The sequence below is a fragment of the Pholis gunnellus genome (assembly GCF_910591455.1).
Source record: "Pholis gunnellus genome assembly, chromosome: 13".
Lineage (NCBI taxonomy): Eukaryota > Metazoa > Chordata > Actinopteri > Perciformes > Pholidae > Pholis > Pholis gunnellus.
In genome coordinates this window covers 5320328-5347846 of record NC_136540.1, presented here as the reverse complement: position 1 = coordinate 5347846, position 27519 = coordinate 5320328, and the positions used below count along the sequence as shown (strand labels likewise).

The 27519-nt window shown below is 41.6% G+C and overlaps 1 protein-coding gene across 7 annotated transcripts; it reads left to right on the top strand.

The window, feature by feature from the left end:
• The first annotated feature begins 11098 nt into the window (after positions 1–11098).
• npas2 (neuronal PAS domain protein 2) lies at positions 11099–27372 on the top strand. Of its 7 annotated transcripts, none has more exons than XM_079171578.1 (21): positions 11099–11283; positions 12549–12605; positions 13334–13488; positions 13661–13752; positions 14045–14134; positions 14588–14708; positions 15694–15807; positions 16137–16255; positions 17121–17203; positions 17308–17414; positions 17519–17666; positions 17832–17916; positions 18016–18142; positions 19399–19493; positions 19604–19690; positions 20059–20256; positions 20873–21139; positions 21470–21657; positions 21826–21918; positions 22001–22235; positions 23566–27372. In XM_079171578.1, exons 1-21 carry the CDS (start codon positions 11228–11230, stop codon positions 23767–23769), a joined length of 2721 nt encoding a protein of 906 aa, XP_079027704.1. In that variant the 5' UTR covers positions 11099–11227; the 3' UTR covers positions 23770–27372. The 7 variants fall into 7 exon arrangements, with proteins under 7 accessions (XP_079027704.1, XP_079027703.1, XP_079027702.1 ...); XM_079171577.1 differs by having other exon boundaries at positions 20843–21139; XM_079171576.1 differs by having other exon boundaries at positions 20804–21139; positions 22025–22235.
• Positions 27373–27519: the final 147 nt, after the last annotated feature.

The following is a 27519-nucleotide window of genomic DNA, read 5'->3' as shown; positions in this document are numbered from 1 at the left end:
TATGTGGCAGCAGCAGCAGCCCCCCCCCCCCCCCCCCCCCCCCTCCCGCCGACGACGACGACGAAGGAGCAGCAGCACCCCCCCCCCCCCCCGCCGACAAGCGGCCCTTTGGGGGCAACCATGATGCCGATGCGGCCCCAGAGCAACAATGAGTTTGACACCCCTGGTTTAGTGTGTTAGTGTGCTAATATTTGCTAATTAGCACTACATTTCATTAATTTATTTGTGATAGGGAACGCAAAAACTACTAAGAGACAATGCAAACGGGGCACAATTACTATTGATAAGGAATCCTCAAGTGTATGTTACATGTTAAGAAAAAAAATGTTTTTAGTATCCTTTGATGTAAAGCAATCCCAGACGAGACAGGTTGGTAAATACAAGTGTGCGGTGTGCAGTTTATTGACATCGTGTTGCATGATTTCTGGGTGTTAAAGGTCAGACTTTTTAGTCTGTTACCTCCCATCACTGAATAGAGCCACCTTGTCTCTCAAGAGTTTACTCGCTTCTAGAGTTTGAGAATATTTAAGTCCCGCTTATTTTGTTTATTAGATACACGCTTTAAAATCAAAATGTCGTGTCAGGATAGAGTCAAAGGAGACCTTTATGAGAGCGACTTCTTACTGATTTTGTACTTCCTGTCCCTCATGTAAAAACACTTTGCAGTGATTTATAATAAGAAACCATTCAGGTGCATTATTAATATCCAAATAGAATATATTTAAATAGTTAACTCTGCAAACATGGGTTAACATTATTAAAAATGTACTTGTATGTTTCAATGCGGTTACTTTCAAATGTGGCAGCCAGCATATCTGAATAAATGTTGGTAGAGGTACAATAGAATAAATACCCCATACAAAAACTGAGACCTCTGCTACACAAAACCGTAAGTAATCACACTTGACTGAAATATTAATAATGACTATAATTTACTTATTATCAGCATTTAACTCCCTAAACATGGCCATCAAATGAGGCCACACACCAGGACACAACAATTTGTTGCTTAGCTTAAAACATTTGACGCTATTTGCAGGTCATCTCATACTCTTTGTGTATTCACTCGGACATTGCATGATGATTGAATGGAATATTTATTTTTCCCGGTTTTGGTTTTCAAAGTATTTTCTAGTGTCTTTGTCTGGTATGAGCCACAACATATAATTAATGTTTGATTTCCTCGTTTGTGAGAAAATTGTCTGAAAGACATGGAAGTCAGGTGGACGGTAATTATGATCACACAGTGGGAGCTCCGCACAGAAAGGGCAAATGTTGGGAATTGAATGTGGCCAATGTATAGTGGGGGGGGCTAAACTGTAGCATGCTTGAAAGTGTCAACACATAAACAGCAGTGGAATAAGGATTTTTTTGATGCATTAACTCCAACGTAGTCTACTTTTACTTCAACACAGGAAGCATTATTTTGGTTGTTCAGCAGACACCCTCCTTGATCAGCCGTCACTTTCATTCATACGAAGTGCAGAACTAAGCGCACTAGTTTTCTCTAACTCTGTATCGGCTGTGGAGCAGAAGAGTGGTGAGACAGTGGGAATTTGCGACTGAAGTGAGTTAGCACAGACAGTCAAGTGCTATCGCCTCAATAAAAGATGCCATGCCAATAATTGGCAGACTGGCTGTGTGGCTGTGACTCCGCGTCTCACAAGCTGGTTGAACTGGCATCACACTGGTACCGCATCAGAAGCCAGATCAGTCATCGAAAACCTGGACTACTACAACAGCTGCAGTCTGAATAAACAGTGGGAAAGTGTGAGTCATTACACGAAGATGGCCACTGAGGCAAGTGGTCTGCAAATGTAGCATTGCTATTACTCTTGTCTCAAGCCCAAGGACGTCTGGAGAGAGACTCTAATCCTAAAATGTCAAATAATGACGACTTGCAGAGGCTTTGACGTTGAAATCACATACCCACAGACTGTTTCTGGTTTAAAAGTAATGTTGTTAAAAGCTAATAAACACATCCACAGGGACCCCAGACATATAGAACATGAGATAAAGATGTCTGTGTCTGTGCACACATTATTTCATATTTCTGTATATTACATTGCACAGCTTATTATTGATATTGTATTCAATGTGCTCAAAGGGGGTAGATATATATATTTTTAATCTTTAAAATGATTTGCTTAAAATGTTCAAAGAGGCAGCTCATACTCACAGGACCAAAGCTTGCCCTCTCCATTATGAGAAGCTGCTTTTGTCTAATTGGGAACATGCACTTAAGGTTTTCTGATGTCTGATTTTCATGTGCTCCATTATCTCTTCACTCACATGACAACTGGCTTTTAAGTCAATACCATCTATTATTAGGGGAACTCTCCTACGCAACCTAAAGGTCCAGAATTAAAAGGAAAGGACGCTGTGAGATTATATTAGAGCACTAAGACCTTGTCGAATAGATCAAAGACCCTGACAGAAGAACACATTTGTTGTCAGAGGTCTGTCAGACATAAGTCAATATAGGCCAGAGGGGGAAAATCCTTAAGTGGGATTGTCATGATGTACAAACAGCAGCTTAGCTGGTGTCCTGCTGGATCAGTGTGAAGGGATAACAGGGATGTTCTCGCTTTGAATCAGATTCTTGATTATTGTTGAACTTCACCCTCCATACCCAGTGCTTTAGAGATGCTGGGGGTGTGGTTCTACAAATGTCAATGTCAGTCGGTCCACCACTTTGTTCCAGACTGAAATATCTCAGCGACTACTAACGCCACTAATGTATAACATTGCCATGATGTTTCAGACGGACATTCATGGTCCCCATTGAATGAGCCCTAATGACTTTTCCTCTAGCGCCAACGCTAGGTTCACGTCTGTGATTTTGAGTGAAACGTTTCAACAAATATTGGATGGATTGCCATAAAGTTTGGAATTGCCATTCGTGTTCCCCTCAGGATGAATTGTGTTAACGTTGGAGATTTTCTGACAAAATGCCTTCAAGGCGAATAACGTTCCCATCAGCCTCTGCTACAGGCTACTTTGTGTTTGTTGCTAATTAGCAAATGTTAGCATGCTAACATGCTTAACTAGGACAGTGAGCATGCTAACCATGATACCTGCGCAACACTTTAACCCATTGACAATGTAAATGGGAGCATGGCGTCATGCTAGCATTAGCGTAAAAAAAAAAGAAGAAAAGAAAGTACAAAAGTAATCACACAGCGATGACTCAGTGTCAGCAAGTGTTAAGATTCCAGACTTGCAAACCTCAGACTGAAAGAGGGTCTCACATAAAGCAACTGCAATTGTAGCTTCTGTTCAGGTTTCTTTTCTTTACATTTAGGTCTGTCATAAAAATAACAAAATCGTAATTAACAATTACCATCTCCATATTGACAATCAGCAGTTGGTTCATGCCTTGTTGATCCAATTCAAGATGTGCAATTGTTGACATACTTTGTAGACTGTGGAGATTGCACAGATTAACTGTGGAATGATTATCATACTGATTGATTATGACAATCAATTACGGAAAGGGTTAAATCTAAAGTTACACATCCTTCTCTTTATCTCAAAATAGGCTCTTAAAGTACACAGATTGTCTTGAATGTTAACTTGTGGTTGTTTTAAAAGCTGTCAGATACACATCTGCATCTGAAGCCATTTGTGTGATCACTTGAGAGAAGCAAAAGATTTTGGAGCCGGTCCATTATGAGCCCATGAAGTCATGCAGACTGCTGACCCACATTTGAGACTTCAGCTGAGGGAAAAGGCAACCAGGAAGTTGTACCAAAAAAACCCCACATAGGAAGTGGGGAAGTACTTGAGGGGAAAAACAAAAAAAGCCTTCAGCTTCTTGTTTTGAGTGTCAAATTTCTTTCTCTCTTCCAGATTGAAATGTATGGATTAGAAATGTACAGCTAGGGTCAGACAGGCACCGTCTTGCTGTCATGGAGGAGACACCATCGCCTCCTCTACCTGTGATTCTCCTTCACACTGTACTCTGACAGACATATGTCAGTCCCTTACTTTTAAGAGTTGACACTGATCCATGTGGATGAATGAGGACCCTATAATAGATCAGGCTTCATGTCATGCTTCCACGGCCAAGTGGCATTACAGGCGACACTTTAAGCACGACATCCAGTGGGGTGATATTATGCATTTAGCACGTGTTGAAGATTACGATCACCCCCCCTCCTCCTCCTCCTCCCGGTCACTACAGGTTTCTTTCGCTTGTGTTGCACAGCAGACTGCTTATGCCGCTGCCGTTGTTAGCCGAGTATTGAGCTACCAGCTGACCTACTTTCTCTGCTCTCAGCCACTCGGTCCTGTTTACAAGTAGCTGCCAGCGGAGGATGTGCAGTACTGTGCCTGAAAAAATAGACTAGCAAACACCACGAATGGGACTATTTATTGTTTCGTGTGTTGTTGATAAATGAGGAGCCGCAGGCAGCTCACCCGGCGATTAATAACCTGCACGTTATTAACTTAGGCGTTTGTTATGCAATTTAACGCTTTCGGTGCAGCATTCAGCCAGACGCTGGTCACGTCAGTTGCGCTTCAGTTGCCATGCTGTAGTTTTAAATACGATGACTCGATTGATCAAAGTTAGGCGCGGATCTTTATTCCTGCAGGAGACCCCCTTTCAAGGTACGTGGGATTTAATTACAGCTTTCAGTTTCGCGTCACGAGCGCAAAAAGCGTTGCCTGTCACCCGTTTACAGTCTGTCTGTGACATCAAAGTTCACGAGTGGCTTCTTTTCTAATTAAAGGAGGGGTGGTCGAAGCGTCGAGAGCGAGATTATCCCCCCTTTTCAACATGTTCTAGGAGAGCCAGACTGCGCAGGCTGAAGATGTATTTAGTCCGATACAGAAGTCTGTATTAGTAACGTTACATATAGCCGGCGCTCTTGAATGCTGCTTACATATTTTTTAGCTCAGACTTGAAAGTGCCCCGGTTACAAGGTGAAATAACCCATTTACCTCTGCTGATGACATGCATGGCAAACACCTCGTCATTGTAAGACCAAAATGTTAAGTGTCACGGGAAAATAAATCCTTAAATAATTTCTCAGCAGGCTTAGGTCAGGCTACTGTTACCCAACCCGGCAGCTTTAAGTCTGCTGGAGTTCACATTTCTCTGACTAACCCTCTCTTTTCTTGTTCTCGGGGCATTTTGGGGCTTCTCATTTGCAGTTGACATAGTTTTAGAGAGATGTCCTCTGTCTGGAGTGTGGCAGAATTACTTATTTACTGTGTATACTGGAGGATGAAGGGTCATTGAGTGCACTCATTGGCCTCCTCACTGTTTTTCATTTAGTAACCAATAGAAGTATTTCCTGTTTCCTTATCACGTAACACCATGAATCACAACAGAAAACAGAAACTCTTTAAAACTCATTTAGAAACTGATCAATACGATCTTACATTTTATAAGAACTTAAATATGTTCACACCACTGCATATGCAAATATGTACATACACATATATGGATTATTATGTTGACAGAATCAAAAGACCAGCAGATACATTTGTGATCAACTTTGTTGGAAGTTGAGGAATTCAGTTTTTAGATAACCTGTTCTGTATTTTAATATTTAACCGTAATAACCATGTTATGGGGAACTGAAGCAAATTAGTTAATTCTGCACAAATATGACTCCAGATTATATGCGATAAAAGATAAAGCAGACCTAGATATCTGTCAAACCAAACATTTCCGGTTTGACTACACTAAGCTTGTCCAGGCCCAGTTAATGTTTACCTGACAGCTTGAGCCGTCAGCTCTAAACCAGATGCAGGTGGAGGTGGTCTGGCAATGTAAACAGTTCCCCAACCAGACAGTAGCATGCAGTCACTACCCCCTGGATTAACAAGTAACCTAAATTAATCTGTCAGCATGAGAGCAGCAACAACACTGTGAGCTCCCCAGCTGGCTGTCAGAAAGCTTGCAGGTCGCCCTTTATTACCAAGTCTACTACCTGATTCATTTTCTTGTGTGTGTGTGTGTGTGTGTGTGTGTGTGTGTGTGTGTGTGTGTGTGTGTGTGTGTGTGTGTGTGTGTGTGTGAGAGCATGGTGAAACATTAACATGATAAACCCTGTGAAGGCTGTCCTCCTCGAAAACAGAAATTCGGGGTCGACTAACAAACATACATTTTTGTCAACTAATCGATTAGTTGATTTAATCTACAGATCTTTAAAACTGAGTTTAGCCTCAAAGAATCACACAAAAGCACCACTTTAAATCTCGTGTCGTGTCGTGTGAGACGTGCTCATAACCTTTGTGTAAATGAGTCAATCAGCATAAAACCAATTACTAAAGAAAATGGAATCGACTCAACTAAGAATCAACTAAAAAGTGGGCAGCCCTAGAAAAAGTCCTCTCTTCATTGTGGATTTATTTTAGTATTACAGAGAGTAGATGTTTCGCCATCACTTCAGAAGTAATAACTAATGGCATTATGAATTGTTGCTCTTTAATTCATTATGAAGGGACATAGCCAAATACAGACAACGAAAATAAAGTGTTATAGTGATGACGAACATTTCTTTTATTGTGAGCTTTCAGTATGAGGACCAGGTCTTTGCTCATGTTTGGTTTAGCACTTCATTAGTGTTTGTACAGAATGTGTCTATTTTGCACTCGTGTGTCATTGTTTCTTGATATTGATTTGCTAAATAATGTATTAGCCGTTAATGGAGCCATTATTTGCAAGTTACACGGTTTGCCTCTTCTGAAAGCAGTACAGCTTTTTCTCAAGGAGGTAGCTTGGTCTAAAGTGGTGCTTTGCATTTCTCATGGTTTTGATAATCAGAGATGGCCTGTGGCTTTTAAAGTTTCTGTTTTGAAATATCAATAAATTGGAGATGCTGCCAACGTCTGAGCTGGTGATATTGGCTGGATTTTAACTTTTTTTTGTGATATATCAGTGATATGAATCTGACCATTTCTGTTTGGTGATTACAAATTTAGGAGGCGATGAGATTTATACGGTTTCTATCTTGATATATTGTGACAGGGTTTCTGGAAAATCTATTGAGAAACGAGACAGGCCTGTTTTCCTTCCTGATCTTTGGCTTCATCTCATTGGTGCCAAAATCCAGTTTGACCATAAATCAGTCCTGCTCCTCGATTTGCAACGTTGCCTATAAAGGCTTAATATTACCAGAGAAGTGGAGCTGACAGGCTTTCTACATAGAAGGTAATTGTGCCAGTCTTAATTCTAATTTGTGAGTTGTACATTATCATATTATATTCAGGTGTAAAGTAGGTTTTCTTAGGTTTGGCTTACATTATATATTAAACTGCACCTTTGTATGAATTGCCCAGTAAACATCCTCTATGCTAAAACAATAAGCATTATGAGGTTAAGAATAAAGCCCTGCGAGAGTTTTGCCCTTGTCCACTTCATCATTGTGAAACTACTGCAAGAATGTGAGGCAGACAATAACGTGTTACGATGTCTGTGTGGCGGTGGCGGTGGCGATGTTGCTCATAATGCTCATGTAACGCTGCAGTTAGACTCCTTTTGTGTTGAAGCCGATAGGCTTGCCGGCCACGCCCCAATCCCTGATGTCAAACAGGTATTTTGTCGAAGACAGTTCCAGGCAATATCTTCTGTCAACATCCATCATCTGTGCCCAGGTCTTCTGCAAGTCAAACATTATCAGGAAGTTAATGACTGTATCAAAAAACAACCCGTGTGCTCCATTGTTAATCCACCATTAACTACATAATTATCATTACCTGAGCCGCACGCAAGCTCTGCAAATGAGGATCTGACAGACAGAAATTGAAGAGGGAACAAGGGCTTTTCAGATGTCCTTCTGTCTCTCGCAGTGGAGGATTTTATCTTCAGCAGCGATCAGGTCTGGTGTCTGAGGGTGGCACAGCATTGGAAAATCTGGTATTGACTTTAGAAATCTGCAGTGTGCTAGTGCTGTTTGCCTCAGGAAACCCAGTAGGTACAGTTAAACTAGATGAACTGAGGGAGAACATTGTATCCCACAACAAGCTACAGGGGGAGGTGTGAGGCTCAGTTGTTGTGGCAGTGGGGGCTTTTACCGCCATTAAACTTTAAAATGAAACCTACATGCTCTCAAGAAGAAAAAAAAACACTTCTAATCTGACTTTGCGTTTCCTCTTTTGTAGGTTATGTGCAACAATAAAGTAATTTATTGCCAGAGTGATCGTCCCCCATTCCTTTTACGGCCCGTTTACGTACAGAGTTTAGTCATAAACTTGAACTTCAGTGTACAGACCGGTGTCAGGAGTGGAGGTCGCTGGTTAAAGGCTTTAAATACCCGAAGGCACAAGTGTAACTAGACTCTGGTGGTTCTGAGCTGTTAACCTTGCAAGGTGTGGTTTCCTTTTAATACGTTAAAAGAATGCATGGCTGATATGTGAGGATTCATTTCACACAGCTTTGGAGTGGGAAGAAGTGTAACTTAAAGCTGCATAAAGGGATTTTTGGTGCGCCAAAAATGGCATTTTTTAAAGGTAATTTTCCAGATGTATAATATGTTTTTACAATAGATTAAATGTAATTATCATCATTAATTAATTTGTTTTATGTTGGCTTTTTTTCTTTATTCAACATGCACCTCGGTCGAATGTTTTACATTTTGTTACTGTATCAACACTTTATTGGCGTAAAGAGGTTTTAGGTTCAGCTGTGACTCTGTAATCTGTTGAAACAGTAGTTTGGTAGTATGTGAGTGAGTTTTTTTTTGTGTTAACTTCAGCGATAGCAGATATTCTTTCTTGCTCATCATGATCAATTTGGGAAACATTCAAATCTCAACGTCCCAGTTAAATAATAGCTTGATTTGTCTGTAACATATTAGAATTTCAGTGGTCGGCAGTTCAACATCCTTGAGTGCAAAGATCCTCCCTGCTGCTTTTCCTGCTTTCTTTTCTAATGGGTGTGTGTGTGTGTGTGTGTGTGTGTGTGTGTGTGTGTGTGTGTGTGTGTGTGTGTGTGTGTGTGTGTGTGTGTGTGTGTGTGTGTGTGTGTGTGTGTGAGAGTGTGTGTGTGGACAGAGGAGGAGATGTTGGTTTGTTGACATTAATTAAGACTAATGGAAAGGTGTGTTTCTTTGGTTTGTGCCTTCTATGAACCAGCTAAGCTTGAAAGTGGGGTGTGTGCATCATCAGTGGATAGCTCAATCTTAATTTCAAGATCTAACAAGTTTGCATTGATCCGCCAAACAACAACACGTCAACTTGTTAAATGTTCACTTTCTTTTAAAACAATATTTTGAGGCAACAAGAGTAAAGATTGGGGGAATATTGGGGACATGGCAACTTCAGAACAATGACAACAGTATGGTGAAGGTCAGTCAATATAAGACACTTTAAAATGTAGAGAATTGTGTTTTCCTGTGTTGCGCCACTTGAGAAATGTATTGAGTTGCAATGCTCTGCTCTGTCACATAGAATGCATCTTCTTTTTTCTCAATAAGTCCGGACATCCTTTCGTCTATTGGCTGCTGACACATTGACGGGTGAATGTTCACGTGCAGCGTACAGCGCTTTGGTCCAAAGACTAGAAGGGAGCTACATAAATGCAAGTGCATTCACCATCACCATTTACACTGCGCGAGCAGCGGGCACATCCACGTCGCCAATCAGTCACAGGGCTGACAAAACGACAATCGATCACATTCACATATTTGCATTTGCTGCGTACAGTTGTAGGTTCATTCATGCTGTCGGAGTAGAGACGAATATTGAAACCTAAGAATATCCTAAAATGAAAGACCTTCATGTCAGTATCATGATATACTTCTTTACCATAAGACTCTGTGAGATCAGGCTAGTCTGAGGAAAGTGCAGGCAGGGGAACTCTTTTTTTAGACCTATAGTGTTTTTGGAGTAATTATTCAGGGCAACGGAGCTCATTTTGATTTGAAATGATAGAAAATGTAATAATGGTAGTTTCCCCTGAGGTTTCTTGTGTAAATCTCTCAGAGAAACCAGCAAAAGCACTGACGACTGCCTGAATTCACATTACCCAACTGTAATAATAATTCTTATATAATGTAAAATATTTCCAGACCACAAACTAATTCAACTACTAATTTAATAAAGGCTAAAAGAAAGTAGTGTGTTTAGTTTTCCTACAGGAAAGACTGGCGTTAAAAGTAGCAACGAGCAAAACTATTCCTCTTTGTTACTGTGCTTATATACATATATATTGTAATGTTCCACTGACGAGTCGGAGACAGAGTGAGGTACTTGCGAGACTGGTTTATTAACAGAAACCGCCATCAATCAGTGAACATTATCGGTCTTCGTACAGCTTTCATCAACACACTTCTTCGTTGGTTCCGGTCTAACGACCTTGACTAGCTCCTGACACAGAACAGGTAACCCCCTCCTCCCCTCTGCTCCACCAATCACAGGCACGCACCTTGACTAACGTGTACAGTGCATCCCGTGATTGGCCAGAGAGAGGGAGATGACAGCCTGACCCCTCTACGACCAGCTCTTACTGTACAGGGTCGCTACAACATATATATATATATATATACAGTTGATATTTGGTGACTGAGATGATATACAGTATGTTCTGTCAACCACATAAAGACTATATGCAGACAATGTATTAATATCTGTAATGGAATACACCCGTATGTTGTTTCATTGCAGCTGACCAAGGCTTCGGTGTGTGAGTTCTCAGTGTGGTTTATAATCGAGGCCTCTGCTCCGTGTTGTTTAAGCTTGTTTTGTACATAGGATGTGAAGGACGTGGCTGTTCTACACTCTCTTCTTTCTTATGCTGGGTTATCAAAAGAGGTTTCTGCCTCAAACATTTTTCTAGGTCAGGGGAACTCCTCCTGTGCAAAAACGCTTCTTTAGTGATGAAGCACTGTACCCAGGTAGGAGCTGAAGATTGCTAGTACACTTTATATTGTATTTTTAAATGGTTATCCTGCAGAACACATTAATATAAGTCCATATAAGTCCTTATAGTAAAAAGAAAAAGACTGTTTGTTTTTTTTTACAGATGAATAGTGGATCTTTCTGTATTTTCATCTCTGCAGGTTCCAAAGAAAATACGAATTTAATGCGAAACGGTTTTCATCTTCAACGCAATGGCTCTGTTTTCACAGGATTTGGCGTTTCCTTGGTGGACTCGAGGAGGCGGTGGGCAACTGGTCCGCGCTAGGTTTCTCCAAACGAGTGTTCAGACGAGGTCAGCGCGGATGGGACTTCTAAGACTTCAGAAAGGGCCTGGTTGGGAAAAGGAGTGAGTATGGACAACCTTTCCGACTTCGGGGGCCCCTGTCCATCCAGCCACAGAGAATGGGAGTGAGTATTCAAACTAATTAACTTCACTTTGTGATCTTTATTGTACTTCTGCTCCATACACAGTACTTATATATGTACATATTCTATATTGTTCAAATAGTTCTTCAACCTTTTAAACTATTCCCAATTAAGATGTTGCATTAGTAGGCTACATATAAAGGGTGAAAGAAACCTGAGCTAACATGTTAAATGGTTTTCTTTATGGATTGTAAGCATTAATTATGGTTAAACATTAATAGTTTCTAAAATACAAAATACAAAATATTTAAACGGCACCTTCTATTTTAGATTAAATAAAAAAATAACCATACCCGAGCTTGGAGCTTTACTCCACACGCTCTGAACCCGACTTGAACCCAACAGAACCCCCGAAAGAGTCCCGTCTCGTAGCAGAAGCCTGGCGGCACACCTTGAAATTGCTTATCTGTGGCACCTTACATACTGGCCGGTTAAAGTCTATTTTTGGATGAGGCTGTTTACATATACCTCAATGGTTTACGACTTTATGGTTATGTCTGTTGCCACTGATGACCTTGTTACAGTATATTAAAGTCCACACGCGCCACTCTGGCCTCAGATAGTAAATATTCACACTGGCTGCTAGTTAACTCCCCCCTCGGCTCTTTGAGAGAACAGGTGTCCTCTAAAACATAAAATGTGATTCCACGTGTTAAACCTGCTGCCATATTTCTTGTCATTATCAAACTGTGTGAGCCAGAGTGTGCACGGACCAAATATAGAGCAGGACGTTTACGTGCCACAGTGACCTGTTAAACACGGGAGGAAAACTCGGCACTCCAACTGGGTTACCAGGTTATTCCAAGTCATGGTGTTAACAGTGGAGAGTGCTTAAAGACATGGGATCACAGTTTGTCGAGGCTAACCTCACGGATCTTTATCTGTTTTGCAGAAGACATTTTGACGTGTCACTTTTTGTCACGAAAAGCGTGGGTGTAAATGACAAAATAGCTGTAGCTGAATTTTATTTAGCTGCTTGGGTTTCAGGGTTTTTGGTGTTGTGCATGCTGGTTCACTGTCACACTGCCATGGCTTACTGAGACACTTGAACAGACTCATTGTCAGTGTTATTAGTAACATGTCATTTTCCTACTGTGACGAGTCGAAGCGTCTGCTGTGAGAAAAGGCCTGTTATGAAAGGTTCAACAATGTATCGTGACAACTTTTAAATATGCCAAGCTATTATCTGATGACTCTGTGAAATCATCAAACAAACTACATTGACCTTGTACGCCTGTGTTTTCCAGCACAAACAGCTTGGTGGACGATTTAATGGATGAAGATGAGAAAGACAGGGCGAAAAGGTACTCAGTCTTTTTGTTAACGTTTGTATGTCGAGCGTGTACATTTTAACTCCTATATTTACAACTCTACTAAATCAATGTGTAGTTTCTCTCTTTGCTACTTCAGTAATGGAGATGGAAAGCATTTTCTCTTATTAAAGCTGCATAAATGTGTTGATAACGTGGCTCCATTACAGGCGAGGCTTTGGCCACCTGTTGGATATCCAATATTCCCCCAACTCCTTAGAAAAATATGCTTTAGCTTGCTAACTTTGTCTACTGTGTAGCAGGTAACGCACAGTGGGTTTGTTAATAGCGTTTGCTAAAAACAGTATCAAAGACAGACATCAATAAACGCATATGGGCCGTGAATCCGAAACAGTGAGCTAAAAGAGGCTGAACAGCTCTGTTGAACTGCAGAGTTGGTTCATAATTCTTCACAAGGAGCCGATACAAGCTGAAACACATTAGGGAGAGAATCAAGATGAAAATGTTCAGTGTAAATTGAACTGCTTTATTCTGTATTATATCGCTGTGCTGCTGCTCCGCTCTCTCGTTTCCTTCTCTCTCCCTCTTCGACGTCTGTCTGCAGCTAACTGTGTCCCCGCAGTCTTGGCTCGCTTTTGTTTGGAAAAGCAACGCTCAGACCAAACGGGATAAACAAACATGAACGACAGGTGCTTGATTGGCTGAGCTTCCACCTGCGACTCCACTGATTTATGATTGTTCTCTTGTGTTGACTGCCGCAGGGCATCTCGTAACAAATCGGAAAAGAAAAGAAGAGACCAATTCAATGTGCTCATCAAGGAGCTATGCACCATGCTGCAGGGTCAAGGCCATCCGCGCAAGATGGACAAGTCCACCATACTGCAGAGAACTATTGACTTCCTGCAGAAACAGAAAGGTAGGGAAATACATACAGCATGTATTCACAGTTTGAGAAATGGACTGTGTTAGTATTGTTTCTCCCATTCGACACACCTTTTATTTATTCCCCCCTTTACTTCCATTATTACCCAAATACACTTCTTCCCAGGCACTTTATTACACTTAATCCTCGGCCTTGTCTTTTTCAGACATCACTGCGCAGAACGAAACGTGTGATGTGAGACAGGACTGGAAGCCTTCGTTCCTCAGTAATGAGGAGTTCACTCAGCTAATGCTGGAGGTAAAGCTCAGGAGGATGTGTTCGTGGAAGAGCCCAAGTCGATTAAGCTCTGGCATTGATTAATGCTGTTAATAAAACAACAAGGAAGCCCTCTCCCTTAAACGCCCACGGAGAGCTGGGCAAGAAGACATGATGAGAATAAAATTCCTAACTTCCAAAGTGTGGTACTAGTAGAGGAGGCTCTTAGAGACTGCCACAGATAATGACGATAGGTCACAATGTAAGAGTGCAATTTTTCATTTATGCCTTCACACCTTATGAGCCCAATTTCTCCCTCTCCCTCTCCCTTCAGGCCCTAGATGGCTTCTTGGTCGCATTAACTACAGATGGCAACATCATATACGTATCTGACAGTGTGTCTTCACTCATTGGCCATTTACCGGTATGTGAAATAAGCTGAAAAAAGTGACTTCTATTCTCTTACTAACACAGCTTTGTTTTTGTTGTTGTTCTGTTTTTATTTAAGAATTGATGAAGTACAAATGCTGCATGATTAGAAAAAGACCCGTTACATGTTTACCGATATATTATTTGGCCGATATTTGACTTGCACTGGTACATTTATATCTGCAATTCATCTGATCTGATCCAGGACATGTTAGAAGTAGACATTTTATATTTGCCTCGATGTTTATTTTATTTGTGTTCCCAAAACACATTTACAAGAGATTGTTTAAGTAGCATATAGCGATTAACGTTAACTTCGTTACAGTTAATGAATGAAACGAAACAATTCATCGATTACTGAATGCGCCGGTTCAAAACTGACCATAAGCTCTGAGCGCGTCTGGAACTACTTTAAAATGCTTAAAGTTCATCTATCCTTTTGCACCAGTCAGATATGGTGGACCAAAATATCTTGAATTTCCTCCCGGAGCGGGAACACGGGGAGGTGTATAAGCTGCTATCATCCCACATGCTGATGACTGACCCCATTGGTGCTGACTTCCTGGACAGTGAGTATCCTGCCGGACAGGCCTCTCCGCACACGTCTGTCTCCTGTCTGTCTCTTAACACCACGTTGTGTCTGGTTGTCTCCCATATCAGGAGGTGAAAAGTTCAGTATGTGAGAGGAATATATAGTCGGTGTCGTTACTATTCACTTTTAGCTCAGAGATCTGTGTAAGAAGGCTTTTGTCTGACATACAAACTATACCTGACTCCTGACGAGTTCTTTTTCCGAGTTAAAGCTCTTTATATTTAGAGCAGGTTGCTGAATTGGGGTCCAAAGTTTATTGGATTGATGATTAGTGTGGATCTATGATTAGCCCTTTCACTAATAATAGGAGCTAGCTTAGTATCATAGTTAAGACTTTAAATCACTGTTATGTTAGCACAGTAATCCAAAGCAGTGTAGTATATGGGGCTCAAGACACTGACCTTAATCCTGTGTTACTATTGGGCTTTTCTGAGAAAGAGAGAGGGCGAGGAGCTAGTGTCTCGTCCTAAATAGAGCCGTGTCTGGAGCGATCTTCATCTCATTGGCACATTTCAAAAGACACATCCGTCGCTTGTCTTTCTTGTATGAAAATGATTGCCTGGCTTTTTAGCTACATTTTTGCTTCACTTGACAGAAAATGATCCTGAATCATGTAACACAAGATGGGAAATTTCACATTTTTATAATTCACATAAACTGCCTCCCAACAGATGAACGAAATGTATTAATGAATATCAAAAATGTACATAAGCGTTATGCCTTAACCCTTTGTTGTTTTAATACTTGATAGCGGACATGTTCTGCTGTCAGATCCATTGAATTCATATGATTTTTTTTCTGTCGCATAGAAATTACACTTTAGATCTTTCTACCGTGCTGTTTGTGTCATACAGAAAACACAGACATTATCAAGAAGCAACTCAATAAAAGACAATTTGTTGTAAAGATTTTGTATCATGAATAGGTTGTTAACCTTGAAAATAAAATCTGCTGTTTTTCAGACGAGGCACATATTGAATTTTGCTGTCATCTAGCCAGAGGTAACATTGACCCAAAGGAACCGCCTGTGTACGAGTACGTCAAGTTTGTGGGCGATTTCAAGTTTCATAACAATGGTAAGGATTTTTTAAAGACTTAAGATTCAGTCAAATGTGTCACTTTAGTGCAGTTAAAGTCCATAAATCCTCTTAATCTGCTTTTGTTTAAAGCTACTGTGAGGAACTTTTAGCCGGTTATGAAACTCAAGTCACGCAGGTTTACCAGAATCCGACCTGCACATTAATATGAGAGGTTTTCTAAATGGATCCCGGTTAAAGTTCCTTGTAGTAGCTTTAACAAACAGAATGGAAAAATGTATAAAAGCTTCTTTTTGTTCATGGGATTGAATTAAGATGGACTTCGCAACCAACCGTACACCCCATGTACCTTGTCTTCTCTCACGTAGTGCCTACATCTTCTTGTAACGGTCTCGATTTGACGTTGCCGAGAAGCCTTCAGTCGTCGCTGGAGGAGCAGGTCTGCCTCATTGCTACCGTACGATTAGTCACTCCACAGTTTCTAAAGGTAACACCAGCGCGGATATTAACATCTTGGGCCTTTCTTTCTCCGTTTGTGTTGCGTGTGTGCGCTGTCATTACTTTAAAAGGAATTTTAAAATAAAAACAGGTGGTGGTATTTTGGATCACTCATTCTAGTCCATGAGAACTCCCAGCATCTGGAGACTTCTTGTTTGCACAGTGTGTACCTTCCAGCTGATTACATCATTAGGACAATTCTGATCCCAGAGGCGCTCTCTGAGTGGAAATCTGGACACAAGTTATTGTAGTAAGTGAAAGTCCTGTAAGCTTTCTGAGATCTTGGTAATATTGAGATCAACTCACGTCACATTAAATACTTACCTCAACACGTTCTAAACTTCCAAGCCCAGAAAATGCAAGTCTGGCAGGTGTTTTCACAGTTTTTTTCTTTACTCATGCATTTTTCTGCCTAACATGAGAGAAAAAAAAGCACCAGAAGAACCAGATCTGTTGAACAAGCTTCATCTCTCCCCCTCTACTTATTCCAAAATGTAGAAGACTCTGATTGCACTGGTTTGCCAGATGGAGTGACTGTAACAGTGTAGTCTGCACCATATGACACATGGATTATTTTTTCTCGCAAACAAATCTACTGCAAATACTGGTTTAAATCTGCAGCTTTTTTAACTCTACACTTTATGTCTGAACAAAGACAATTTGAAGACAATTTGAAGACAGAACGTGATAACGTATAACGTCTACCTGCTTCACATTAGAGTAGCTGAATCTAGTGGATAAGATTCAAATGTCCCAATGACTTAGGCAAAAAGAAAACGTCATAAGACTGCTAATTCCTTTACATTGCTGTGAAACCCCAATAGTGACTTTCTCACTCTGTTCTTTTTGTATAGGATTTGTGTAATGTGGAAGATCCCTGCGATGAATTCACATCCAGACACAGCCTTGAATGGAAGTTCCTGTTTTTAGATCACAGGTAAAAGATGTGCATGATTCCTTCTCCTCTTAATTGGCAGTGTCACTTTTTTTAGCAAGAATTTGTCTTTCTTGCATGTTGATCAACTCATTTGTATGTTTCAGGGCTTCACCAATCATAGGATATTTACCCTTTGAGGTTCTTGGAACTTCTGGCTATGATTACTATCACGTGGATGACTTGGAGCTTATAGCCCAGTGTCATAAGCAGCGTGAGTAACTGCTGCTTCTCTGTCTTCACCGCCACCACATCCACGAATCCATCTCAGAAAACAAATGGGTAACAGGTCTCCCTTCTGTTTTTCCTTCTCCTCAGTAATGCAGTTTGGAAAGGGTAAATCCTGCTACTATCGCTTCCTGACCAAAGGTCAGCAGTGGATTTGGTTGCAGACTCACTACTACATCACTTACCACCAGTGGAACTCCAAACCTGAGTTCATCGTCTGTACTCACACTGTTGTCAGGTGAGCCTGGTCTTTGCACCTGGTGGGTGCTCTAATGTCTGCAGAGTTGGAGATGCATACGCTTTTGTCAGTGTCGTGAGATTAGGGACGTGTGCAAGGCATTGGTTGTATTTAAAAAAAAATATTTACACTCACACATACTCTCTCTATGTGCTGTTTTGTCAGTTATGCTGAAGTGCGAGCTGAAAGGAGGAGAGCGTTTGGCTTTGAGGAGCTGTCTCCACCTGAGGTCGCTCCCTCTTCAGTGAAGGTAAGAGTTACGTTCCCTTTCACATACAGGGTGTGTGTGTCAGTGTTCATTTCTGCTTCAGACCTGACCCTCGGTGTTGAACCTCACTCTGTGTCCCAGGCTCAGGAGCTGTACTTGGACATCTGCTCCACACTGGACCCTCCGCGGGACAGAAACAGCGGCGCACGTTCGGTTTCCTCCCACAGCTCCCGGAAGTCCTCCCACACACCGATGTCAGACTCCGCATGTGAGTCATCGTCTGCTCCCTAAAGTGCTAAGTCACTCAACAGCGGGTCAATCCTGCTCCTATAGATTGCTGAGGGAACTGCTGTGTTATTTAAGTTTAGCAGAAAGAATGGGATTCTCCTCTGTGGACAAATGGCAGCAAAGGAAATGACTCCTGTTGTTATTCACTGCAGCATCGGTGATAACGCTCAGACTTTAAAGTTTAGAATAAAATCATTCCAATAGATTTAAACCTGACAAATCCTACAATTGATTGTTATCGGAGGTAAAATCTTCTTTAACTAAGCAGACCAGAAGTCAAGAAAACACCTACCTTTTATATATGTGGGTGACGATGCATCAATAATGAAATGCTTCCCTGTTTGTTTGAGCCTCCAGTCTCTCTGACTTTAGCTGCTCTTCCACCCACCGTCTAAAACTTTTCACTTCCATCTGCGTGTTTATGAACAATACACAGCCGCAGTGGCAGACTAATTACAGTTGTTCATAAACATAGCTGCTGTCTTCCCACACATTAAAAAAAAAAACTGCTTTCACTATTTCCAAAGACATATTCATAAAACTGTATCTGTCAGGAAAAAAATAGCTAGTAGAGGTTTCCTCTCGGCTTATTCATTGTGCGTCGGCTACGATGAAAAAGCATCCGCTGAATGCGTCCCGGTTCGTGGGTTTAAATCCGAGGCAGGATGAGGCGGCAATCTAGGGCTGGTGAATCAGCGGTATTGTTATAAAACCAGAAAGGAAATGCGTTTCAAAAGTGGTTCTGCCTTCACCTCAGCAAGGCTATAGTTACTCTGCTTAGGAAAAATGGACAATTCCCCATTGATTCAAAGAGGATACAAAAAGTTCATTGCAGCGTTATTAATACACTAATGTCAGTTATAATCACATGATTATTTGGTTTTCCTCAATAGAGACCTCATGCATTTTCATTGTATGTACATCTTACGAGAGCCCGATCTCTGCCTAATCTTTAAATGAAGATTACTGGACACACGCAAAGATTGAATGAAGCTGTTCTTTCCCCGATGAGCACAGCTCTGACCGAGGAAGGACAGATTGAAATATTAATAATAAACTGTATCCCACTCATGAAATGAGCAGAACTTCAAGACTTTCAGTGTGTCGTGCCTTTGTTGCAGTCATTCGTTAGCAGTTATTTGACAAAGAAAAGCTGTGATGATGACCTAACTGAACATAACCTCAGTCCACTGTTATCTAAGTGTGTTTAGAGCTGGCCTGTCTTTCTTCCTGCAGCTAACTCCTACACAGAAGCCTGCACGCCATCATGGCAGTCTGCTTCCATCGGGACCGAGAAGACGTCTGCCAGACACCAACCCGGTAGTTCAAAGGTCAGTTCGCAGGGTTTACGTGTCTCTGTCGGTCTTCGGAGATAAGTTGACACCATATCATGTCGCAGGTTGTCAAGATTGTGTGTAAAACTTTGTCATTTTCCCTGTAGAATTTGGCACAAAGACAAAATTCCTTTGACCTCGTTCCCCAACTGAGCCTCCCCCTTTCTCCTACCTGCAGCAAGCACTCCGCAATGGTTAGTGCCTAGATGTCTCCTCCTGCCTGTTGCCTTCCTCTCCTCTGTTTGTGTACGATGTGTTATTGTTGCGACGGTTGCTGCTTTGTGTTTATTTCATCTGTTGCTTGTGCCTCGAGGCCAGTTAAAAGATATGTGTAATAAAATCAAGTGAGAAAGACTGCCACTCATCCTGATCGTTTCTTTGACTTGTAAAACCAATTTCAAGTGTGAAGAATCGCAAGAATAAGCATTTATTTGACTCGTGCTAACTGATTATGTCCTCACATGCTGCGTTCACTGAAGAAAATAAAAATAAATGAAGTACAAAAGAAAACTGGCAAGCTTTCCTCATGTCTGTTGTTTTTTTTGGGATCATGTCTTTGCAGCAACAGCAACCGCAGCAGCAGCAGCAGCAGCAGTCGTCGTCGTCGCCCATGTATCCGCTGCAGCAGCCTCAGCTCTGTGTAATGAACCAGCTGAAGGAGCAGCTGGAGGAGAGGACGCGCATTCTGCAAGCTGACATTAAGACGCAGCAGCAGGAGCTGCACGACATTAAGGAGAAGCTTCACCTCGCTAATCTCCAGGTAACACTCCCATAAAGACAAAAACACAACCACCCCATGGCATGCAGCACTAAATCAAAGGAAAACAAGATAGACACAGACTGTAATCTAGACATAAAAAAAAAAAAGTTAGGCATTTAAGTAAGTGCTGTTAATGTAATTCAACATCATATTGTAAGCTCACATCACCTAACCCCTCAGAGTGATGGTGGAAGGGCCCCACCAAGAGGCCAGCACAAACCAGTTCAGCCTAAGTACTCCATCAACCCCATGTCCTCCATAACAAGCACAGAGAAGAGGCTCTGGGAGTGTTGCGGTGTTTGTCGAGTAAACACAAGTTGTCACATGTCATTTTGCCTGCTGGTTGTGAAGGCGACATGAGATGAGCTGTGACTTGAAACACAAAGGCAACAGATTAACAGTTAGCCAATCAGAATTAAACCGTAACCGACTGTCCTTCCCTTATTGTCTGCCATTGTAACCTCACCTAAATATGAATACATCTAAGGCATTACAGACATCTAAGTAATGGAGGATAGATTAATATTTCAGTTTATGTGTGTGTAAGATGTTGTTACAGCAGCCTGTCCAAAATGACTTTGGCCAGGCCCAGCAGCAGCAGCAGCAGCAGCAGCAGCAGCAGCAGCAGCAGCAGCAGCAGCAACAACAGCAGCAGCAACAACAGCCCCAGCAGCAGCAGCAGCAACAACAACAACAACAACAACAACAGCAGCAACAACAACAGCAGCAGCAGCAGCAGCAGCAGCAGCAGCAGGGATCAGGCCGGGCAGCCCAGCAGAGCCAGTCAAAGTTGACCAGGCGGCACTCAAGCCACTCTAAAGCACTGTCCTGCGGGGCCCACAATTCATCCACTCACTCACTGAACAGCTCACCCTCAACACAGGTACAGAGCTGCACAAGTGAAAAATACAAATCTCCCACCACCTGTGGTAAAACTGTCCAAAGAGTTTGGAAAGCTGTCCTCTAATGTTAAGAGGATCAATATTGAATCAAATCACCTTCAGTCATTAGCAGCTGACGACTGGTAGCCTACTTCAATGCTCACGACACCATCGTTAATGTCGGTCTGTTATTTAAAGGTATAAACATCACAACAACACCACAGTAAAAAGACACAGATGCCTGGTGTTTCAGGTGATGGAATGTAATAATCACAACATCAAATGTTTAGTTTTTACACGCTGTGTGTGTGTGTGTGTTTCCTTCGTTTTAGCAGGTCCAGCAGAGGATTGCACGGAGAGTGCAGACCCAGTCGGTGAGCGTGCCCGTGCAGACGAACACAAGTGTGACGATGCCCTTCTACAGCAACCCCGTGATGTTCTCTCAGACCAACACGGGGTCTCTGCAGGACACGAACCAAAGACACACAGACGGCGAGTTCAACCAAGACGGACAACTACGGTGAGAGACATCGGCGGTGTGGCATACGCTATGTGAAATTACTAATATGCCGTCAGCAGGGAAAACATCTTCATTGATATTATTTTCATGAGGAAAAATGCTCTCTGAAACCTTGCTTTTTCACAGTACAGATTGAGTTCTCTCAGTGACCGATCTTATTTCCCGCAGCATGCTCCTGAACCAGCCAATGCAGACGCTGGTTCCCACTAGCGGCGTCACCTCGCAGCCTTCCCAGTGCAACATGGGCATCTCCCAAACCATGTGAGAACCGTTTAATTCCACTGCGCACACACACACACACACCTCTCCGTTTGGCATGGCGCTATTTCATATTGTGCCTAAGTTCGTCGCTGTGCCCTCCCAACAGATACACCTTGGAGCAGCAGATCATCGCCCCGTCGTTCTCCATGCAGCAGGTCAACTGCAACGCCGTCCTCGTCCCCTCCCCGGTCTTCACGTCCCCCATAATGATCCCGCACAACAGTTTCATCGCGAACCAGTCCCCGTCAGCCTATCAGACTCAGCCCCAGGCTCCTCAGCACTCCCTGCAGCTACAGCAGCCCCAGCAGTTCTTTCAGGTACGCCGTCCGTCGGCCGTGCAGCGATGACGCAGCGTCGGTCCCTGTGTGTAAACTGTTGTCCTTTTGACTTCTAGACTCGTAACTACAAGTAATATGTGATGTCTCGTTGCGTATTGCAGCTCAGGTTAATTACCGATGGCTCTATTTTAGCAGATTTATGATAATTTTAGGCATTACACTGCACCTAAATCCTTGGTTACCACAGCAACTGGCTACTGTGTCATTCTGTCAGAGGGCCGTGTTATTTTCAATCACTCTAAAACCTCGGCTTTGCAGCAAAGCTCTGATGTAAGCTCAAATTCATCAGGTCAGATATATTATTTGCTCCACACTTGCTTGTCACGCACAAGTCACAAGTCCATTTTCCCAACCCAAGATTTTATAAATCATGATTTTCTTGTGAGAATTACTATAAAAAAAAGAAAAGATTGTGGAATTAAATCAGAAACATTCCTATTGTGTGCAGCCATGAATCATAAAGTTGTCATGTTGTGAGGACAACATCACGCCTCTGTATCAGGGCTTTAATTAATTCTCTCTCTAAAGAGTGCGCTATTTTTCTACTAGCACTTAATTCTGCATTATAACAAAACTACAGCAAGTTAAATGTCAGCCCAACCTGTTCTACTAACGTGCCAAAGGAAAACATGACGGTGCTGCTGGGGCTCTTGAGCAGCCACGGAGCTGCTGCCTGTTATTTGGGGACAGTGGTAACTGTTAATTTAGTGACTCTTGGAGGGACATACTGTTGATGTCATGGTCCTGGGTTTGTGCTTAGTCTGTTTCCTGTTTTATTTTGAAAGTTCACTCTCATGTGTCATGTCCGGTTTTACTTCCTGTCTTTGTGTTTTCCCGCCTTTGTGATTGTCTGTCCTTGATTTGTTGCACCTGTGTCTAATCACCGAGCGCTCCTTGATGTATTCAGCCTGAGTGAGCTCCCTCGTTCAATGTCAGGTTGTTCTGTGTTTGTGATTAATGTTCCTCGTTACATTCCTCTTTAGTTTTTTTCCCCTGGTCTTAGATTATTACCAGCCTGCTCTCTTGTTCTTTGGAACTAGCTTAGTTACCTTAAACTTTGCCTTTTGTCCAATTCAACCTGCCTGCAATTTAAACTCATAATTTTGGCTATTGCTAATAACACTCCTCATGTGTGATTTAACATTTTAAGATGTTGCTTGAAATCATTACAAAACTAAGGACTGTATATATATATATATATCTTCGCATTAAAAACAAAGTAGTCATTCTGATGATGGTGCGGGCTTAAATTCAAGGATTAAATTGGCAACCGTTCAAGAAAGAGTCGTGTTTTCTTTTGTGTCCACAGATGGCTCAAGGACTTGTACACGGCGGATCTACTCCAGCATTCTTACACACCACTAACGTCCCACAGCAAAGCACTGTGGGATACATCCAGCAGCAACTGCCGCAGGCACAACAGCAACAGGCGCATCAGCAACAACGGCAATACCAACATTCCCAAAACCAGACGGGCAGTGTTTCAGACTTCCGAAATATGCTGACTCGGTAGCGCCGCGGACCGCGTTAGACCGGCCCGAGATATCCCACTGTGCCGTCGCCGTGTGGGCGGCAGCACTTCGTGGCCATTTGGAAGTGAAGAATTGCTTCTCGTGACCTTACTGCTGATGTCTGGCCGCCCGTTCAGAAGAAGGCGGTCGAGCTCGTCGCCGGAGTGAAACCCACAAGCAGAGGCTGCACTGACCGGACGTCATCGGCAGGATCCACAGGAGAGTCTGAGGGGCCCGGCCCGCATCGCACTCAGTCGCCAATCAGTGAAACAGCTGGAAGGAGTGGATTATCAAAGCTCTCAACAAGACACCACTTTCACATGTTTACAAGGGGACGTTTTTCATCCAAGAGAGTTTCCTTCTAAGTGTGTGTGTGTGTGTGTTTGCACTTTGGTCCCGCCCCCCTACCAAAAGGTAGAATATTTATGTTTGCCCCCTGAATTAATATTCTATGTTCCTCACTGATGACAGCTCGACACCCCTCCTCCCGAGCGACAGTCATCACCTCTGCTCCAGTATAAATGGCTCATCTCATAAAAGGGATTTGTGTACACGGGACCTCGACGTCAGCGTCTGTTTCAGTCGGCAGACGACAAAAGTCCCCAAAGCGATCATTTACTTTGCAGCTATGTTCATGGCAAGTGACTCGAGAGGAGCCTCATTGTGAAACACGCAGCCGTGAGATGACTGTCATATCTGAAATCAGAGGTCGGGCAAGAATTTAAATGTAACACGATGTTACACTAGGATGCTGGGGGGGGGGTGTTCTCCAATTATTAGAAAGGTCTATCTAGATTTTTAAAGCCTCAATCTGGGCCTGCAGAAGGGACGCCACGACTGTCGCACCACTTTTTCACTGAGAGGACATCAAAGCTCTGAAGTCTTCTGATGAGTCCTTAAACGAGCTACCGGAGGGGGAATAATTTGTGCCTTTCACCGTGGGGTCGTCCGCGGTGCGGTTATGATGGTTGTGTCTGATTACGGCTTTAAAAATCCAGCTCAGGTCCATTTGGAATACTAAAGTTATATTTTCATAAGTCATAATTTATTGTTTTTCCTGCATGAAATTGAAACAAAATGACACCTAGATTTGTAATGGGTGTATTACAAATATGTATTGGATGCTTTTTCGCAACCTTTTCATCAGTGAGTCCAAACTCTTTTTGAACACTCAATGTAGTGATAGTAGCTAATAAGATTCATTCAACTATATACGGAAACCCCAAATCACTTTGTTTATTTATTACATACAGTATATATTTGAAACAATATATGGCATCGAGAAACTAGTTTTATACTCAAAGGTTTTAATTGATTTTATGTGTTCATTGAGACATCAAAAGGTCATGTCTTGTCTTAACCCTCCTGGGTAAAAACACAGCAGTTCACTGATGTGTATGTGGCTCTTATACCCCGAAACAACAAAGGGCTGCAGAAGTGTAAGCTTGGAGATTTAAAAATGTTGGAGAAATGATTTGGGAGATATTCTGACTGTTAACAGTGTTACCCCGTTTATTCTGGTCGTTCTTTGTTTACTCCACTATCAGAGAAGTCACTAAATGTACGCTCCCATCGTGACCAAATGAGCTCATTTACATAAAAAAAGCAATACATTGCTTCCTGCTATGAATGCGATATTGTCGTTAAAAACGGAAATACTGCAAGAATTTACTTTATTTTTCTCCAATGTATTGTTGTTCAGAATATCACAACAAAAACACTACGTTTTGACATGGTCTGGAAGTTCTGACATGGTGCTCACGGCCGTTCTGTGAGTATTTCAAGATGTTACAATCTGTTCATATACTGTGCTTTCTGAATGTCAATCCTCTTGAGTTCATCAGATGAAGGAGATCTTGTGCCACTATACTCATCAGCTCTTGTAGGCTGCACTCCCGTCTCACGCGGTCATTTTGAGTATAAAGTTAAGTCCCATTGCAGCGCTGCAATAATGGTGAGATGACCAAAAAGAGGGTTTGAGTGTACCGGTGGAGCGACAGGTGAACCACTTCCAAGAAGAAAACACACCGAAGAACACGCGAGCGTCTCTCGTACAATCTGATAACTTGTATACAGTATGAAAAAAACCTTCATTTTAATTTCAAAATCTATCTTTAAATTTGTTCCTGGATCACTATACTTGTTTCCAGCTCGGCAGGAGAAAAAAAAACCCAGTTTATCGTGACTCAGTGTATCCTGAAAGTCTCAGTGCTCCACTTTATAAGAAGCTGAGGCTCAGCGTGACCGTTCGGTCTGAGCTGCACAACATCACTCAAGACTGGTGCCGTTCACAGTGGACCACAGGCACGCTCTACATGTGCGATCAGTGCTCGTTCACACTTTCCTATGTGCAATGTCCATTTGAAGAAAGGAAAAAAAAAGAAGAAGAATGTTAATTTATACTGTTTTTAAATGTTTCACGACAGATGTACGATGTATATAGAGGTGTATAATAAGCCCCATTGTACCATGTAAATTATATGGAAGTATTTTTTTTATGAAAAATGTCCGAACATTCCTCCAACCGTTTATCGGCAGTATCTTTTTTTTGTTTTGTTTTATGTATCAGATGGTGGTGCAGAGACATAATTAAACAGACACTCTGGAGTAAAAGCTCATATACGTTCACCTTGATCATGAAATGAAATCAAGCAGAAGGTCTTTAAAGGGTCTTTTTCCTTTTTTTAAAATGGCTTTTAAGAAAAAGTGCAATTGTTCATCAATATGTTTTTAGACGGTTGAGGGATGTCTCCGTCTCTCTCTGTGTGTCGTTCTAAACGTCCACATTGAGCAACAGTTCAGCGAGTGAAGTTCAGCTCAGCCAGCAACTCAGAGGTGCCATAAATGACTCTATTTTCTTTACTTTGCCTCATTTATCAATTTCATTTGAATCACTGAAAGAAATCTAAAAGATATTTTCAACGTTTCAGTGAATCGCAGTAAAATTTCCCCATGAGGTTGTTTTCCATTTGTCAGTCAGAGAAGATTTTCAAGTGTGTATTGCTTCACACACGTTATTGTAAATAAACCGTCGGTACTGTTTGTCTTGTAGTTCCGAACAGTATTTGCAGCACCTTTTTTTTTTTTTTAAATCAAACTTTCAGAGTGCTTTCCTTCTTCATGGGTTATTTTCATTGTGTGTCATTGTTTCTGAAGACATGTGATTCACATTTAACTTGTGCTTTTCTGTTTTGTTTTGTAAAGCAGTGACTGACACGTTAATTGTAAGCGTGGAGAGTCCGATCAATGCTCTCTGTGTGACACGAACAAAATGAACCTGGTGCACAGACACCTCTGCAGTTTCAGTGCAGAAACAAACATTGAATATATTGTATAATAGAATGTAAAAAAAAGAAGTTTAAACTATATATATATATAGTTGTTTATTTTATATGTCTAATAGATTATATATGTATGTTAAATGACTTTAAAATTAAAGTAATTTTGTAACAGATAATGAAGTGTCTTATTAGAGGAGGTGAGGCTTTTTTTTTGGTGTTGCACAGTCACTTGTATCACTCGTTTTCTTTCCGTATTCACCATCAACATAAGCTTTAAAAATATCGTTAATATTGTTTTTAAAAAGAAATTAACAAATTAAGTTTACATTCTAAAATATCTTCATATTAACTATGATATATATATATATATATATATATATATATATATATATATATATATATATATATATATATATATATATATATAGAGAATTATTTATAAATCAACCTGGATATTGTGAAATATTTGAA